Genomic DNA, 17,748 nt, shown 5'->3' on the forward strand with positions numbered 1-17,748 from the left:
GTTTTTTATATTGGATATAACTATGTGGTTCTTTTTATAGTGAATGTATAAGAAAAGGCATTACATAGTTAATTTACGTTATAATAGTTTGATGATCTTAAGTTACTATAATCGTTTATTAGATCGATTGAAATTACCATTAATTGAAGCTACCACCAATAAACTTGAACATATAACGACGAAATCTTTGTTAGGTTGATAGTAGGAACTATATTGAGTATTGATGCGCTTGTCACATAAGGTGCGACAATCATGTTATTATTGTTTCGACATAATATTTTCAATAATAATAGAAAAATTTCCTAACATAATAAAAGAACACTATAACATAATAATTTTATTTTGAATAATATAAAAAGCTAAAATATAATAAAAATATTTTTAAAAATATTATAACTAAGTGTAAAAATATTATAAATTGGTTCATTCTACGGACCCATCGATAGAAAAAAAAAATGAGTGAAAGAAAGGGAAAAAGAACATTATAATTGACCGAGGATCTTTTAAGTATTAAATAAAAAAAAATATTAATTAAAATTTTTGAAGAAGAAGAACATTTTTCGAAAAAATATAAAGAGAAATATTTTTTTCGAAAATTCGCTCCAAAATACGGTCGCTCGCAGCTCGCCGTCGGCACGTGACTCGGGGCGGACAAAAGGGAAAAAGGACGAACGGAGAAACCGGGAGACCGGCCGTCACCCGTCGGCCGTACGTTCGACGCAACCTCCCACCTCCCTAATAATACTATTTTTGAGCACTCCTCCCCTCAGTGTGATAATTGTTTATATAGGAATCATAAAGACACTGAGAATGGTAATAACATATGTGCCACTTTGGTTATATCTGACGTCCTCGTCCTCTTTCTCCCTCTTCCTCTTCTGTTGTCTTCTCCCGAATGGATCGGATCGCCTCCGTCGGCGATCTCTTCCGCCTTCCCGCCGCCTTCTGATTTTGCTTGATTTTCTGCACTTTGTCGGCGAGAGTCGGGTTCCGTGGACTACTCGATCGATCGCGCAGAAAGAGATCATGGAGTTTGATCTCAATGCGGTCTCTCCCGGCGAGTCCTCTGCCGAGGCGTCGAACTCCTCTGAAGCATCGCGCGACGCTGCTGCCGCCGCCTTCCGGTTCAACATCGTCCGGCGCCGCCCCGCTGATGACGATGAGGAAGACGTGAAGGAGGGTAGTGTCTCGCCGCAGCCGGGCATCTCCACACTGCAGCTGTTCCCTCGGCCCGCGGATGTAACGGCGGTGCAGCATCGTGTAGCCACTGCCTCTTCCTCCTCCTTGCGCTGGACCAATATCGGCTTCGGGAAGGGGACGGTGGACGGCGCGGCTGAGGCTGAGGCGGAGGCCAAGTTGTTGTTGCATCGGCAGCAGCAGCAGCCGGTGAGGAAGAGCAGGAGAGGACCGAGGTCTCGGAGTTCACAGTATCGCGGAGTCACTTTCTACAGGAGAACCGGGAGATGGGAGTCCCACATTTGGTTAGCAGATTCTTCTCCTCCTCGTTCTTTTTAATGTGTTCCGTTTTGAGAGGATGAGCTTTTTCTCCCTCTAATTTTGAGCAGGGATTGCGGAAAGCAAATCTACTTGGGTAAGATCTCTACTTCATTCGCTTACTATGACCTAAGATCACTAATTATATTTGTTTTGGGGTTTAACTGTTGTGTTTCTGTTTGGCTGGAATCTTTAGGAGGCTTTGATACTGCTCATACTGCTGCAAGGTTTTATTCCTTTTCCCCTCCTCTTAATCTGATTGGATGGTCAAGTATAATGTTACAGTTGTTCATTGCTTGGGAAAAATAAAGTTGTATCTGATAGATAAATTGCATTCCAGAGCATATGATCGTGCTGCAATCAAGTTCAGGGGACTTGATGCCGACATCAATTTCAATCTTAGTGATTATGAGGAGGATTTAAAACAGGTAATCATGGAAATAGATATATGTAGGTGCTGAAGCTATGTGATTGATATGCAGGACTAAAGGTATGTATGGTTGTGATTGAATCACAGATGAAGAATCTAACCAAGGAAGAATTTGTGCATATACTTCGTCGACATAGCACCGGATTTGCAAGGGGAAGCTCCAAGTTCAGAGGGGTGACCCTGCACAAGTGTGGTCGTTGGGAGGCTCGCATGGGGCAGTTCCTTGGCAAAAAGTATGATGTCTAATATTTCCTCATGTTTTTAATCATTCTTGAGTTTGTGTGATGTTTCTTATTAATTAGTACCGCCGAGGTGCCTCAGCAAATCCTTAAATTTAACATCATTGTTTCCTCTGGTTTGATGAATGTCCCAAGTTATATGGCCGTGCAATTACAATTAAAAATCACATGGATGGTTCTTAGTGTGGAAAAGTAATGAGAAAATGTGAGACATACTAGATTTTTTCCAAAGGAAATTCTTTGAGATGATTAAAATATTTGAATAAAAGACCAAGGTTAGCAGCTGCAAAAAGACAAACCAGACCTTCATGTTTCTTGAAGAACTCCATATTTTTATTTTTAACTTAATTTTCCGTGCAGGTACATATATCTTGGTTTATTTGATAGCGAAGTAGAGGCTGCAAGGTCTGATTTTATTCAGTTCACATAATGGGTGTTTGATATGAATCTTTAACATAAAAATTTATAAACTAAAGTAATGTTCTTCATTCTTCTTCCCCCTTTGCTTTTGGACTTCAGGGCATATGACAAGGCTGCTATCAAGTGTAATGGAAGGGAAGCTGTAACCAATTTTGAGCCAAGCCTTTATGAAGGCGAGACACTTACTGAGCCTGAAGGTATCATTAGGATATGTTCATTGTGCATGCTGGTCTACCTTAAATAATGTTCTCCCCAGATTGTGTTGTTTCTTGGTAAACTTTACTTGGAAACTAATGTTCCGTCTGTGATAGTTGCCTCTGAGGATGTTGATTTAAACTTGAGGATTTCTCAACCTGACCTCCATAATCTAAAGAGGGATGGTAATTCAAGTGGTACCAATTTCTGTCGTGGCTCATTTGAGGCCATGCAAATGGGAAACACTCAGGTAGATGATGATCCTCTGTCTATGTTTCTTTATAATGTTTGGTTTTGTTGGAATATTTAAGCATATGAAGCTGTTCTTTGTGGAGCCAATTCCTAAAATATTTTCTCCCAATTCCAATCCTCTTCTAACTGATTTTAATTCCTCTTCGCTTCTATTGAACTACCAATGTAGCTGCTGTAAATATTTCATTATGATCATGCCTTTAAGAAGTCACACCTTAAATAAAAAATCATAATGTAAACTGTTAAGTCAAAGTAATGAAGTTTTTTTGGGAAATTTCCAAGTGCATTACCAAGAAAGCAATATTACATTTACATAAACCCTTCTTTTGTATAACATATGCTAAATAATGAAGTTACTGTTTTTCATTTAATTTTATGTTTTCAGGAATCACATTATGATGTACTAGATATATTTTTATTTTGTGCTTGGGTTTGGTGACAATGGTAGGCCCAATGTAAGATGCTCCTGCCAATGCAGTATACGTACTAAATAATTTTTCGTGCTGGAATGATGATATGATGGATCCCGCAATGCATAATTCTTTATATGTTTAAATGTATACAAACCATTATTAATTGGCTTTCTCTTTTCGGTTGTTGTTACAGGCTGACAGCCATTATCATCTGGGCTATGATCCTCACTTGGCGACGACACCTTGCCATCCTCATTGGTGGGCTTCTTCCTATCCAGGCTTCTTTCTCAGCATTGCGGTAAAATCCTACTATTTATTATACTTCTAATTTTTGAAATTCTTCCTAGTAGCAACTGGTGTCCATATGGTTACTGTTTGTTTCTTTTTTCCTTATGATAATTTAGTTTTAGTATACAATCTATCATCTTCCTGTCCAACAGTGATTCTGTTCCATAATTGGTGCACGACACTATCATTGATCCTTGATGCTAAACAACTTTTTATAGTTCAGTCTTTTGGTCAGCTGCTTCTCTTTGTATAATGGCAGTCTTGATGATCGTTGCTTAAACAATAAAAATAATGAGAACAAATAGGGCCTCGACATTTAAGGTACATATTATTTTTGCATGAGAGACTACCGGTTTTTATGGTGGCTGGCTTTATGGTATGATTTAGCATCGTAGAGTCTTTGTGTTATTAGTTTGTTGGTGTCTGTCCTACCGTCGAGGCACACCATGCAGTCTTTGTAGTATTAGTTGATCGGTCTATCTAACCGTCATCCTTTCTTATAAACCCTTCACACAATTCAACTCTTTGCGGTAGAGGAATTGTAGTTGATTATTCTAACTGGTACTTTCTGATAGTCGGTGTGTTGAGGTTAACAAACACAGGTGGAAGTGCTAATCCTCTGCTTTTCGCTCGCTCATCAAATTATTTACAGAATTCCTTTTTACCTGTTTCCTGATTACTTAACCATGGGTTAATAAGGTGATTGGAGTGTTTAGGCAGCTGGGACCCGACAGATGGTCCGCAGCCACCTATCCAATCATCGGTCTCTACCCATGGGTAATTGAGGTCAGCACTAGGTGAAGTAACAAGTAGGATTCTATATCTTTACTGAATCTTCTATGTCGACATTCGCTAAATGGATGTCATCAAATTAATGTAGGAGAAAGGGAACCAGCAGAGGCCTGAGATGGGTTCCCAAGTCCTCCCCAACTGGGCATGGCAAATGCATGATCCTACACCACTGCCATCAGCCTCTTCTGCAGCATCATCAGGATTCTCTACTGCGACCATGATGGCCACAGTTCCACCACCACGGGCAGCTCCGCCGCCTTCAAACACCCATCACTACCATTTCCCTCCATCAGCAAGCACTAACTATGACTTTGCAAATTGATTATACGTTCGTCTCCAGCGATTGCTGCTGCTGCATATTGTTCTAAAAGATTGCCGATACTCAAATTGGTGCAAGCCAGCACCAACCAAATGCATGGCACTTGAGTTTTTGGTATTGTAGTGTTAAGAAGCGAACAATCTTTGCCGTAGTTCCAGACTATGGCTTTTGTGAGAACTTTTGCCGTGAAAAGCTTCCATGTTAAATGCTGAGCACATTTCCTTTCGTCTTCTGATGGCAGCAGTATCTACGAGGAAAGCGTATTCCCTCCATCAACTGTACCAGCTCTTGCTGTGGCTTCTAAAAAGTTGTACTCTTCTTTTGGTGTAATAGGCTGATCTCCTGCCCACTGTCAAACCTACTTTTCCTTGCTTTTGGGTAAATGTGGTGGATTCCTTTACCTAGCATAGCAGATTGGATTAGCATTTGTACTCGCTTTTGGGGGTTAATTACATATTACCACCCCTCACCTGTTAAGCATCTCAGTTTATAATTTTTTAAAAAATATATTAATATTTTCATAATTATGAAAGTAAAATATTTAATTTTATTTATCTTAAATTATCGGTTTTACTAATGATAAAATAATTATTTTAGATATTAATTAAAATGTAAAAGAAATGGGTCATTTGTTTACGTGATATTTTAAATCTAGAGATCAAGATGATAAAGAGATCTATCTTTCAAGAAGGTGTAATGTGATATTTTAAGTCTAGAGATCAAGATGATAAAGAGATCTATCTTTCAAGAAGGTGTAATATGTAATTAACTTTGTAGCCAAGGTAAAGGAGCTTTGTGCATCAGTTAATTTCTGCAAGGAAATTAACTAAATCTTAATCTGTTCAACTAAATCTTAGAATGTGAACAGAATTAAATTTAGTAGAGAAAAGATTGAGATCTTAAGGTCAATTGAAAAGTGTTTAGGCAAGAAAGCCGAGTGTTCCATTAAACAACTTCAATTTCAACCTCACTGTTTCATCCTACCAGTGACTATCATGACACAATAATTGAATCCTTTTTCTGCCTTTACTATGATTGTATACACTATAAAAGAACCGATCAGACAATTTTCTTACATCCTAAGAAGCCAGCCCTTACTCTTGGTAACTAAGTTCAATTTAATACCTTCAAAAAATGGAAACCGAACCTTGCAGATTGGAAGCGCAAAATAACTGTCTAGAAAAGCAGCCCACTGAGCTCCTCCAGTTCTCTCTCTTTTAAGTAATCCTACCTATTCTGGAATCAAGCATATAAAACACCTTTTAAGTTGAGTCAAATATAGCAAATCAGAAAGTAAAATTAAACAGAGCGGCTTACTTATTTGACCTGATCTAATTAACACAACCACAGCCCAAATATAATTTGAATGAAATGAACTCAAATTGTCTAACTGGGTACTCTTCTGTAGCGGTCAAAGATGAAACTTGATCCCATCATGGATTGTGTCACTATGAGAAAACAAGTGTTAGAACTTCTACGAAGAGCCCTATAAGCAGAAAAGCAGTTGATGCTGTAATCATTGGAGATAATACAAGGTGCAGACCGTATGCGCTTGGCAACCAAATAAATGGAAATTCCCAGCTCATATCGTGCTAGTCATAGTATATTGTAAGCTCACCTGTACAGGATAAGGGAAGCACATTATGCTGGATGTCAAATGGCAGAAAGTCCCCACCCCATGTAGTGCAAGTCATAATTTTAGGTTCGCTTGATCTGAACACAATGAAGGGTGCTCATCATGCTGGGATGTCAAATGACTGACTCCCCAGCTCATATTTCAGTCATAATTTAAGATCGGCTGTGCTCACACAGCATGAAGGAAGCACATTATGCTGTATGTCAATTGCCAAAAGTCACCAACTGCATATCAATCATAATTTAATGTCAGCTGTACCTACACAGGATGAGAAGAGCTCATTAGAGGGATCTCAAATGTCAGAATCCTGCTAAACCAGAATCACCTGTTTTTTGGCATTTAAAAAGTTGGATTTAAAAGATAAAACATTTTTTTTATATTCAACAAGCTTGAAAAATAAATAAATAAATAAACTTTTTTCAATCCCACGAGCAAAATTCTTATAATATCCAATTTCTGAACAATTAACTTATTTAATGTAACTCTACTACTAGTATGCAAATCGAAAGATCTAGTAGATTCTTATCAGTTAATCATCTTTAGGCCAATTATATAAACACTGAGATATTAGCATCACCGAGAGTTAACAAATTGATGCGTAATCTACATAAAACTTGTGACTGTTACTGTATCAAGCCCACATAAAAGAATTGCCAAGCAAAATTATAACCAAATTCATATCTTCAATCAAATAAATACTAGCTACATCCAGATCTGCAGGTTTCCATAAACTAAAGTTGTCCGTTATACAGTGTTTTGAATACACAAGGATGCAAATAAGGTGTTGGGGAGGTTGGATCACTGGATCACCCTAAGATTGTCAATTGGATGCACACAAGCATACATACAGTATACACACATATATATGTCAAGAAAAAGAAAGAGAAAGCAGCAGCTATTCCAATATTATCATGGACACCATTCATCATTCAGGTTCTCTCTGTATCACACTCTTAAAAACCATTGCTTTGGTAACAACCAAAGTTATACCGGAAATTAGTATCAAAAGGAAAATCAAACAGTACTTTCTAGAAAATGAAATCACATAAAGTTCGCTCAGCTTTTTCCTCAGACAACACATTTGTAAATTTTCTTACATATTTTCTGTCAGAACTTTTGCCACAAATCTAGCAGTGAAGTAAAAAACATAGGAATTGAGACAGTATATTTTCTCATGTTCACTGTCAGATGAAACTTTTACTAGAAATCCAATAGTGCAAAGTAAAAACCTAGAAATTGAGACAGATCATCTTTTGAATGAAGACAAAAAAAAGCATTAAATTTCTACTGCAAAGAATTTTGAAGAAAATTTAAGTTCCATATATGGGTTGAATCCTCAAAGTGATGGAAAACCATAACATAAGTTTGAAAATGCCAGTACACATACTCATACTGGAATCTCATTTGATTGGTATGTATCAACTGGTATGATATGGAACGCCTTGGTAAACTAATTAGAAGCATACTGAAAATTGTTTGACATGTTAATACAACTAGTTCGATGCACTAGTACAGTAGAATCAGTATAAAATGGTACTTGAAAGTTGAAACCATGTTGTAACAGTCAAAGGCACCCAAGTCCTGATACACGTGGCTGCCAGTAGTACTTGTAATTTGTTCGCCAGAGCATCTCCAAGTTCATGCCGGCTACAGCCCCTTCCATAATTAAAATTCCAGGATTGACAGCACAAGAAGTTGGCAATCATCACAGTATAAAAACCACTAATATAATCAAAAGATTACTTATAGAACCCTAGCCTGCTAGAAAAATTACAGCTAAAGGGGCAATTTAATCCAGCAATTCTTGATCTTTTTTACGTCTGCAACTTAACCAACAGTGCTCAATCTCAACTGCCTGTTGACTTGGTGACAACCATATATGTAAATTGGTATTAAGTTCTAAACCTGGAACTTTTCCTGACAAAAGGGACATGGAAGCCCAGAGCATAGATAACATGTAGGTGGTGAACCATATTGTCCATCAAGAATCAAGCAAGCTCCTCAAGAACTCAGAAAAGGCCAATATTCCACTAGAATCTGGTCTCCTATCAAATCCTATCTATGCAGTGCATTAGTTAAATCATCAAGTTCATTGGTAGTATTTGACTCGTTTAAGTGCTACTACCTGCAGACTATGACCATTTTATCTATCTACGATGCATCACCCTCTATCCCACAAACAAATACTTTTCATCTTGATACAATCAGAGGAAACAAAAAGATGATTCATATCTCATGAAGCATACCTTTGAAAATTACTACAATATAAGCACCTTTTTCCAAGCACATGAATGAAGAAAATATTGTTCTGGATGTTGCCAATATGGTTCTTATTATATCACACAGCTGGGAACCTTTCTTCAGGTGCACAGCTTTCTAGGGGCATCATAGATGAAAGGTATGCTGCTATGGAATCATACATGCCTCCTACATCAAACTTGTAGTGAAGCCTAAAGGAAGTTCTGTTGGTCTGAAAACAAGAGCCTTAAACAACACATACAATGTAAGAGGCATAAATGTCCCATCCACAGAAATAGTGCAGCCAAGGATACCATTTTGGTAACACAAGCTTGGCAAATTGTATTCCGCTGAAGTGCTGTCATGGAGGGATCTCTTCGTATTGAAGATCAATGTTTGCAGCAGCTGTATACTTGGAGAGTTCCATATGACATGCTAAAGAATCCAAAATTGTGAGTATCTCATTCATTTTATCATTTGATCTATCTTCTGCTTTAAAATTATACACCTTGTTACCAATTTCAATCCAGCTGTACCCAGGACTTGTGCGCAGCCCTCTCTCCTTCATCAGCTTCCGAACTTTTGCTACATGATTCCAGTAACCTACACTTGCATAAAGATTTGCTAACTGAACATAAGTTGCAGCACAGCCTGGCTCTAACAACAACCTGTTCTCAGCAGCGTGAATGCCTATCCATACATTTCCATGAACCCTGCATGACGAAAGTAATGAGCCCCATATAACAGCATTTGGGTGGATTGGCATTTTCTTAATGAAATCTAATGCCTCTTCCAACAACCCTGCACGGCCAAGAAGATCAACGATGCATGAGTAATGATCTAATTCTGGGTTTAGCCCACGTTTAAGCATTGAATCAAAACAACGCTGGCCTTGCTCCACAAGTCCCACATGCCGGCACGAGGAGAGAACACAAAGGTAAGATATAGCATCAGGTGTTACATTCTGAGTATCCATTTGATTCAGCAAGTTCATGGCATTCTTAGCAAGTCCATGTTGGGAGAACCCAGAAATCATCGAATTCCATGAGATTAGATCCCTACATGGTATGTTCTTGAAGACACAATGGGCTTCCTCAATGCTTCCAGATTTAGCGTACATCGAGATCAATGCATTAGAAACATGTGTATACAGATCAAAACCCATTTTAAATTCTAAAGAGTGGATGCTCCTACCAAACCCAAGATAAGCACTGCTGGTGCAAGCACTCAAAACACTTGCAAATGTGATGTCATTCGGTTCTATCAGAGCCTGTCTCATCAAATAGAACAGTCGTGAACATGTGTCGACCTCCCAGGACTGTGCAAAACCTGCAATTATAGCAGTCCATGGTACAACATTCCTTGTGGGCATCATATCAAAAACATGATAAGCATTCCCCAACTGCCCAAGTTTGGAGTACAAGCTGATCAATGAGCTTCCACCAGGAATAGATACATCACAACCATTTTTAACCGAGAGAGCATGAAGCTGCAGCCCTGTTCCAAAAGTGCCTGTGGACACACAAGAACTAATTACAACAGAAAAAGTAGATGCATCCAAGCTGATCCCTCTCTTATGCAATTCAAGAAATAACAAAAGAGCATCTTCCTTCACTGATTTACTGATTTGAGAGCATAAAAGAGATTTACAGTGATGACTCTTTTCAGACATAACCTTAGCAGGATTACACAATTTACTACTTGTACTCTTCTTAACGAACTTTAAGCAATTCCGTTGATCAACTTCAAGAAGATCATGCTTGCACCCCTGTATTAGGTGATAATGGCATGACTTGCTTTCAACCTTACTGGTCCTAGGGGTGACCAAGTCCAAAACTTTCAATGCCTTGTCAATCCCCTTACCATGTAACTTGCTATATCTACTAGAAGTTGTAAATGTGCTGAACTGCGATCGAACATGATGTGCTATGGAAAAGGGTCTGAAGATAGCAAAAGAATGCTCGAAAGAACCATGAAGATAGTGATTGTACATCACAGTACTTATCCATGTGTAAGTTCCATTTTCCAAAAATTACCATTTTGTAACTGTAAACATGAAGCAAATCTACTAGCTGTAGCTTTCCAATTAATTTGCGTAAACATAAGGACGTACTTTAGCTTGCAAGATAGTGCACAACTAGTGTAAATGTACCTGCAAGACAAAAAGATTAGTTACCCTAACCAAAAAAGGATAATCCCATTCCCGCTAAGAAGTTATTTAAAGAAAATCCTCTTTAAATTTATGCAAAAGATTCTAAAAAACACTTGGTAGTGGCTTAAGCAGTTAAAACAGTGTTCATACTGAATACAGAATTTGGACACAAACAAAACAAGATAATTGATATCAGCTGATGGAACAGATACATTCTTAAGATATTTGTAAATCAAATGTGGTATTTCTCCATCATTTTCTATGATATTTATACTCTCTTGTACAATGTTGTTCAAGGTTATACATGATTATGACGATTACTATAGTTGACACTTGACAATAGTACAGAGACACGACGGGCATCCAGATGAAACAAAAAAAATAGAAACTTCACTCTGAAAATTTTGCAAAATCTAATTTTTAACTAAAAGAGTCGCTTACAAAGGCGCAGAGAGAATAGATTTAACTTTATTTTTCCTTTGCAAATCCCAAAACCAAGAAGTTGACAATTTTTGTGGAATCCTCATCCACTACTTGAGAAAGAGCCGGTTGATAATTACACGGCTTATCAAAGAATTGCCTACGACGAAGTGACGGCCAATTCCAAAGCCTGACATGAACAACCAAACTGGAAATGAACAAAGCCATTGCACATAGGTTTTCCCATCTTCCCTTTTCTCACGAATCAAATTATAGACCAAATACAAAAATAAAATGACAAAAAAAATAAAGTAAAGGTGTATAGAAACGAGGTGGAGCGAGGCGGGGAATCGTCGAAACTTAAAACTAGAGCTCGGATGGTACATTCTTATCGAAGAACGAAAGGAAGAGTCGAGACGATGTCGCGCACCATTACGAGTGACCACAATTCTGCTTCTGTTGCTGCTGCTGCGATGAGGAGGCGCGACAGGGGTGACGATTGCTTGCCGACAGTGCAGAGACGGCGATCGACGGACGTGCGCTGGCGGCGACCGACATGGGATGGGATTCGTTCTCGTCTCGGCGTCAGTAAAGGGTTTGGGGACTCACTTGATGCCCAAACCCAAAACCTAGGGATGGGTAATCCGGTAATATCCGATCCGTTTACATCGGGTTCGGTTATCTTCTTTCGTTGGATTTAAAATGGATTCGGGTTTCAGTGCGTACAGCACACTTAACTGACGGCCACACATCGCGCGGATGCTGTTCCTCCTCCGCCCTCCTCCCTCCCTCCCTCCTCTCCTCCGTGATTCGCCTCGTCTCGATTCACATGAGATAGCTAAGATTTCACCGTCAAATCGATCCAAAGTAATGGGATAAGGGAAGCATCGTTGCGAATCCGAGCTCGCCTTCTGGATTTCTTCCTCGACCGCGAACCCTTCTTGTAGGGTTCGTGGTCTCATGGGGTCTACTTGCGTACGTTTCCCCTTTTCCCTCTTCTCTTTCTCTTTAATCCTGTTTGGTCATGCTAAATATCTTCAATCTTAGACAGAGAATGCAGCAGATGATGTGTCCAGCTTGTTATGAAAATTGGTCAGTTTCTTTCACTGATCAGTTATATTCTGTGCATTGAGCACAATTTAATGGCTAAAACATCAAATACTGTTGTTGATTACATTGGAAGTTATGCAACTTCACATGACTGTTTCATTTTAGTATATGATTCATTAATGTGATTTCACTCCTTATAACACATTATTTGCAGTAACACACTATTTTTGTATACTTCAATCGAACTACATATATGAAACTGTCAAGGTTCAAGCTGCAGTCAGAATCATCCTTGGGTGTGCCATTGATGGTGTCTCACTTATATTGCCAAACGTAAATGGATGTCTTGTATGGAACAAATAAACCATTAAGAATGAGGATGATGATGCCAATGAGAGCGGAAGATCTAGCATGGTAGAAGAAGGTTTTCAAGAAAGGTAGAAAGGGATCACAAATTCGTGTCTCAGATTTCAGCATTAATTTTATGTTGTCTATTATTAAATCCTAGTCATAACTAAGATGTCATTATGAAAATGAAACATTGGCGTGATCAATTTTGGTCATCAACTCGACATGGTGAGATTGACTTGACTTGTCCCATTTTTCAAATGCTATTGCCCTTGGAAGAGGAGGAGAAGATCTTCGTGAGAGAATGTGATATGGGAGTCATGACTAGTCAAGAGAGAAATTCCCCTAGGGACAGAAAATTTGCGTATCTCATATCTTATTTTGGTTTGTTCCCATAAAATATTAAGTCGAGATGTGTCTGGTAAGAACCCTCAGTCAAGTCAGTTTTGTTCGTTATGGGTAAAAGAAGATCCATAAGAAATGAGTGTTCAGATTTATTTGAGTGAGTTTAGAAACTAAAACGTCTCATATGAAATACGAGTTTATATAGAGTTGGTTTTGTTATCACCATCAATTATGAAATATTAAGTTGTTTAATGAGAAAATATTTCTTTTAGGTATCATTGCTGATATAGGTAATGGTGTTTTATCAAATGTTGTTGATTAAAAAAAAAGTAAGAGTACAACAAAAATAACAAAGTCGTAAAGTCATAACTATTTAATGTCAGTTATATGGATCTCTTACCAGATGGCTACAACCAAGTGAAAGAGAACAATAAATCGAAACACACTTTGGCCTACCCTACAAATAAGGGAAGAGACGATTGAGACACAGTTAAATAGGGGATGTTTGGTAGAATATTCATGTGTGTGAAAGAACTAAGAGAGGACCAAGGAATACTCCTAAAGTGCTGACTCTTAAAAAGAGTGGGGTGACATATATTGAGTTCGGCCACATCATTAGATTGAATTGGTGTCCCGTCTTGTATATGTCAACCTTGACTAGTTTGACTTAAACTTGTCATCAATTTTAAGTGTCTATAAAATCATGAATTTTGAAACCCAAGAGGAAGATAATGAGTATTAAGCACACTATGGAGCTGACAACTCCAGATTAGTGTATATGAAAGCCACTCTGGGAAAAGAATTACCTCGTTTGTTGGAATAAATAATTGGTGACACAAAGCACCTTTCTTGGTCACATAAAGCTCAATCACAGGCCTCAAGGTCCTTGTGCTGCAAGAAATTAAGGAATTCATACTGTGGAACTAGATCTGGGAACATAATCATGTTCCTATTTATTCACTGTCCAAATCTGTTCTTTCTCCACAAGGGAAAAAAGACACAATCTATGACATACTGGTACAAATATAGACGTTTTTTACTCCGGAACTTCATATTGTTTTTCTATAATTAAAAACCTAATATCATGATCATTTTGGAGAGAAGCAAACACTGCCTTTGTAAATGAGATATTTCTTAATAATATCACCTCTTTTTGTCTGAGAGCAGTTTGGTGGCATGAGAAGGATATTCTGGTCCTGCTCTGGTAATGCTGCTTTCTGGACTAAATAGTATTAATCAAGGCAATTCTTTCTTGAATTTTTAACCCATAACATAAGAAAAGTTGGTGGTGTGTAAATATTTCGTTTGTTTCAACACATATTCTTCAGTTTTGAGCTTATCATGCAAGATAGTGAAATTGAACACATTCTATTATTGAGATATAATAATCCAGTTATTTTAGAAGTTTATGGGATATCAACCATATTTCTCTGCATATTGAGCCATTATTGATGCTCACACTTGAGTAAATTATAGTAAAAACATGGATCCTTGATGCATACAAATCAAGCACACAAAAAGGGTGCCAAACAAGTAAGCCTAAGATGAATACTAGACTTGGTTTACACTGAAACGTTACACAAGGCATTTCTTACAGAAACTCTCACCTTTTAGGCCTTGATTTTACAGGTAAGAGACGAACCAAAAGTGTCAGAATCCTTCATGTTTATTTTTTCTTTCAAATCTGTATGCTGTATAGTATGGGCGTTTGTATAACATTTGAGAAATGGGCATAAATTTAGGAGTCATTGATGGGAAGGTTTGGCCATTTCTGACATTTGAGAAATGAATAACCCAACATAAGCTATCAGGCCTTGTTTGTTGATATAATATCTGGAAATTGGCCTGTCTATTTATACATGGTTACTCTGTCTATAGGTAAAATTTGATTACAATGCCTGTTGGTCTATTTAGAATACTTCCACTCTACTGCAATTACTGGATAATAATGCATATCAGCGAGATTAAATTTTTTCAAAACACTACCTGCCAAAGGTGGTCATGATTTTGAAAAGTATGTGGTTGGTGCAAGTTTATAAATCTAAGTAAGCAAAATCAATTGGAGCATCTCACTGATGTAGAGCCTATCCTTGGTGTCCAATCTATACAAAAGTATGATCTTGCTATTGCCAAGTTTTAACAACAGCAATACTGCCTATGATATTCCACATAATCTAATGTTGGATGTCCTACATTTGTGAAGCCCTTAAATAAATGGATTGACTTTGAGAGAGATCACAGGGAATTTTGTATATATACAGGATACATGACCTAGAAGGGCAGTGCAGAATTGGTCCTTTGAGGGCAAAATTAAAAGGACAAGAAACCAAATAAAAAATGATTTGTTTCTACTTAGGCATGGCTATTTAAACAAATATCATTCACATTTTTCTATTCATTTTGTCTCTCAGGAAATGATGGCATGCTTGTGCATGTCTCTCAGAATTCTATTTCCAGTGATCATGGTATTCATTATTGCTTTCTCTTTTTATCTTTGTTAGAATCTAACTGATTTTTGTATATTATTACTGTTAGGTGGCAGACAATATCCTATGGGACTGAATCATGTACAGTAAGGTGCAGTTTGGCAAGGTTTGGTCTTTGTCCACTTGCTCTTAGCTGCTACTCCCAACCTCTAATAGAATATGTTGGAATAGAGCATTTCTTAATCCTCAAAGTCTTCCTACTTCATTAAAGAAGAGAAAGAGGACATTAACGAATCATGACATGCTTCAGGAGGAATGTTATGCTGGTGTAGACCATGTGCTACGAGAAAAGGATTCCATACGTTTGGTGATGATGCAGTCTTCTCCTTCCAGAACAAATAAGAGGAGTTGAAGTAGGCGTTGATGCTGGACCAGCAACGTGCTTCCCAACACTAAATCTTATGCCCGGAAGACCTGCTTGCATATCTGCTGCATCGAGTAAAGACTCTCTCTTTCTTTCCTTTTTTCTTTTCTTTTGTCTTGTCTCAGCTGAGCTGTTGGTGATGAGCAGCAGCGCATGTTCTGTTTCCTTCTTGTATTGCTGGAAGCTAAATCTTGTTGCAGAAGCAATAGTTTTTACTCGCCTTGGCGTCTGACCTCTGATATGCTTTCCCTGCAGCAACAACCGTGTTCAATAAAGCACTGGCATGTGGACCAGAAAGAGTAGCACGCATGTTGCCATCTTACGCTATCATGTAATTGTGTCATTCATTGATTGAACATTTCCCCACACTTGTTAGCTAATTTTCTCCATTTTTTGTTAGATTTGGAGTGCCATACCAATCATCTCAAGACAGCTGAAGTGGTTCGCGGAAGGATCCTCCATTAACCTTCTAAGAATCGCCATGTTCCGGATATCATATCATAGCAACGAGGTGGGTGAAGGGTACCAACATCGATTTTTATATATTAAAGAATAATTATAGTGCATGTACTCTCTACAGTTGAAATATCGATGTCAAGCAGCCCTACATAATTCTTTTTCTTTGTTTTCTCTTCACAAAAAAAAAAAAGAAACACTGCATTCATTAATTAGATCGTTTCAACCTACTGAAATACCATAAAATTTTAATCTATTATTAAATATATTTTAATATTTTCTAAACACATCTAAGTTTTGCGTTTTCATTATTTGAATGAAAAGGAAAAAAAATAAATAAAATACTTTACCATTTTAATAATATTTTTAATTATATAATTTATAACCATACTTATTCTATTAAAAATTCAAATTTAGACAATCGATCCATCGATGTAAGACTTGATCGAATCGATATCCCGTGCGATTCGAACTGATCGCGTCCAGCGGCGGCGATTGGGACACGCCGGCTTGCAATTACTTCTTAGCCCGAGTAAAGTACGACTATAGCATGGACCGTCCTCGCTGGACCCAATCTACTCGACGCATGGCCATGTGAGAATGGGTGGGCCGTCGCCCTCGCGGGGTCCACCTCCAAATTTGGTAAGTGTCAAACCTGGTGCACCGCTTGGGTGTCCGACAGCCAACCATGACGTTGACTCCATGGACGATCACCACAAGCACAACTGGTTTCCAAGCGCTTGGTAATGCTCACCCACGCCTTGGCCGTACGCCGGGAAGTCCACCCTTGGACGATAAGGTATCGACCCATCGGGTCAACTCTAAACATTCACCAACTCATGGCTACGGTAGTAAGTAAGTACGAACACAAATACCACTCAGACTACTGTTTGTGATGCGGACTTAACTGATTTACCTAATTAATGTAATATCCCCTTATTTTCTTGTAATCTGATGAGATTAAGAAAACAAATTGAAGTATTTTTCAATTCTTACATATTATTTCTTTGAAAGATAAAAAAATTAAAATTAGTTAAAAACATAAATGAATTCCATAATGGAGTGGTTAGCACTTCAAATTTGAAGTCTAGTGACTTGGATTTAAATATTAATAAAAATATTTTTATTTTTTTTATGAATCAGAATTGACAATATGAACTTGAACCTAAATCGCTTGAAATCGATTTTATTCTAATTCTAATTTTCATGGAACTAGATTCATCAATACGAGAAAACACATGAATGATCATAGAATTTACCTCTACTAAATCTAAAAATTTATATAATAGTTTGCGACAATATAAAGAGATTTATGTCTCAATTTATATATTCATATAAAAATTTGATTTACTTCGTAAATATATAACCGAATATAGTCTATTATTATTATTATATTATTATTATTATTATT

At 37.7% G+C, this 17,748-nt stretch overlaps 2 protein-coding genes and 1 long non-coding RNA gene across 10 annotated transcripts; 2 read left to right on the forward strand and 1 right to left on the reverse strand.

Annotated features, from left to right (window-relative positions):
* The first annotated feature begins 811 nt into the window (after positions 1 to 811).
* LOC135652453 (APETALA2-like protein 3) lies at positions 812 to 5,067 on the forward strand. Its single transcript, XM_065173388.1, has 10 exons — positions 812 to 1,481; positions 1,566 to 1,591; positions 1,691 to 1,721; positions 1,835 to 1,922; positions 2,012 to 2,157; positions 2,524 to 2,568; positions 2,683 to 2,780; positions 2,895 to 3,028; positions 3,637 to 3,741; positions 4,612 to 5,067. The coding sequence occupies exons 1-10, from the start codon at positions 1,027 to 1,029 to the stop codon at positions 4,843 to 4,845; spliced, it is 1,362 nt and encodes a 453-aa protein (XP_065029460.1). The 5' UTR covers positions 812 to 1,026; the 3' UTR covers positions 4,846 to 5,067.
* Positions 5,068 to 5,838: 771 nt separating this feature from the next.
* On the reverse strand, positions 5,839 to 11,901 carry LOC103972258 (pentatricopeptide repeat-containing protein At2g37320). 5 transcript variants are annotated; one of them, XM_018820804.2, is made up of 5 exons: positions 11,719 to 11,901; positions 8,725 to 10,868; positions 6,461 to 6,736; positions 6,169 to 6,290; positions 5,839 to 6,078 (listed from the first exon to the last, which is right to left on the reverse strand). In XM_018820804.2, the coding sequence occupies exon 2, from the start codon at positions 10,707 to 10,709 to the stop codon at positions 9,078 to 9,080; it is 1,632 nt and encodes a 543-aa protein (XP_018676349.2). In that variant the 5' UTR covers positions 10,710 to 10,868; positions 11,719 to 11,901; the 3' UTR covers positions 5,839 to 6,078; positions 6,169 to 6,290; positions 6,461 to 6,736; positions 8,725 to 9,077. The 5 variants fall into 5 exon arrangements, with proteins under 5 accessions (XP_018676349.2, XP_065031088.1, XP_065031089.1 ...); XM_065175016.1 differs by having other exon boundaries at positions 6,160 to 6,290; XM_065175017.1 differs by lacking the exon at positions 6,169 to 6,290.
* Positions 11,902 to 12,050: 149 nt separating this feature from the next.
* On the forward strand, positions 12,051 to 16,504 carry LOC103972260 (uncharacterized). Of its 4 annotated transcripts, none has more exons than XR_001976326.2 (6): positions 12,051 to 12,263; positions 12,336 to 12,380; positions 15,567 to 15,623; positions 15,768 to 15,955; positions 16,137 to 16,212; positions 16,282 to 16,504. It is a non-coding gene; the product is annotated as an uncharacterized LOC103972260 (long non-coding RNA). The 4 variants fall into 4 exon arrangements; XR_010502372.1 differs by having other exon boundaries at positions 12,340 to 12,380; XR_670769.3 differs by lacking the exon at positions 12,336 to 12,380.
* Positions 16,505 to 17,748: the final 1,244 nt, after the last annotated feature.

The sequence above is a fragment of the Musa acuminata genome, chromosome BXJ3-11, assembly GCF_036884655.1.
Source record: "Musa acuminata AAA Group cultivar baxijiao chromosome BXJ3-11, Cavendish_Baxijiao_AAA, whole genome shotgun sequence".
Taxonomy (NCBI): domain Eukaryota; kingdom Viridiplantae; phylum Streptophyta; class Magnoliopsida; order Zingiberales; family Musaceae; genus Musa; species Musa acuminata.

Bases quoted from the DNA above. Each gene is read 5' to 3' on its own strand.
- LOC135652453 (XM_065173388.1), top strand. From the start codon at position 1,027: ATGGAGTTTGATCTCAATGCGGTCTCTCCCGGCGAGTCCTCTGCCGAG. The intron at 1,592-1,690 runs GTAAGATCTCTA...TGGAATCTTTAG, and splicing joins CGGAAAGCAAATCTACTTGG to GAGGCTTTGATACTGCTCAT. The intron at 2,158-2,523 runs GTATGATGTCTA...TTTTCCGTGCAG, and splicing joins GGGCAGTTCCTTGGCAAAAA to GTACATATATCTTGGTTTAT.
- LOC103972258 (XM_065175017.1), bottom strand. From the start codon at position 10,709: ATGTACAATCACTATCTTCATGGTTCTTTCGAGCATTCTTTTGCTATC.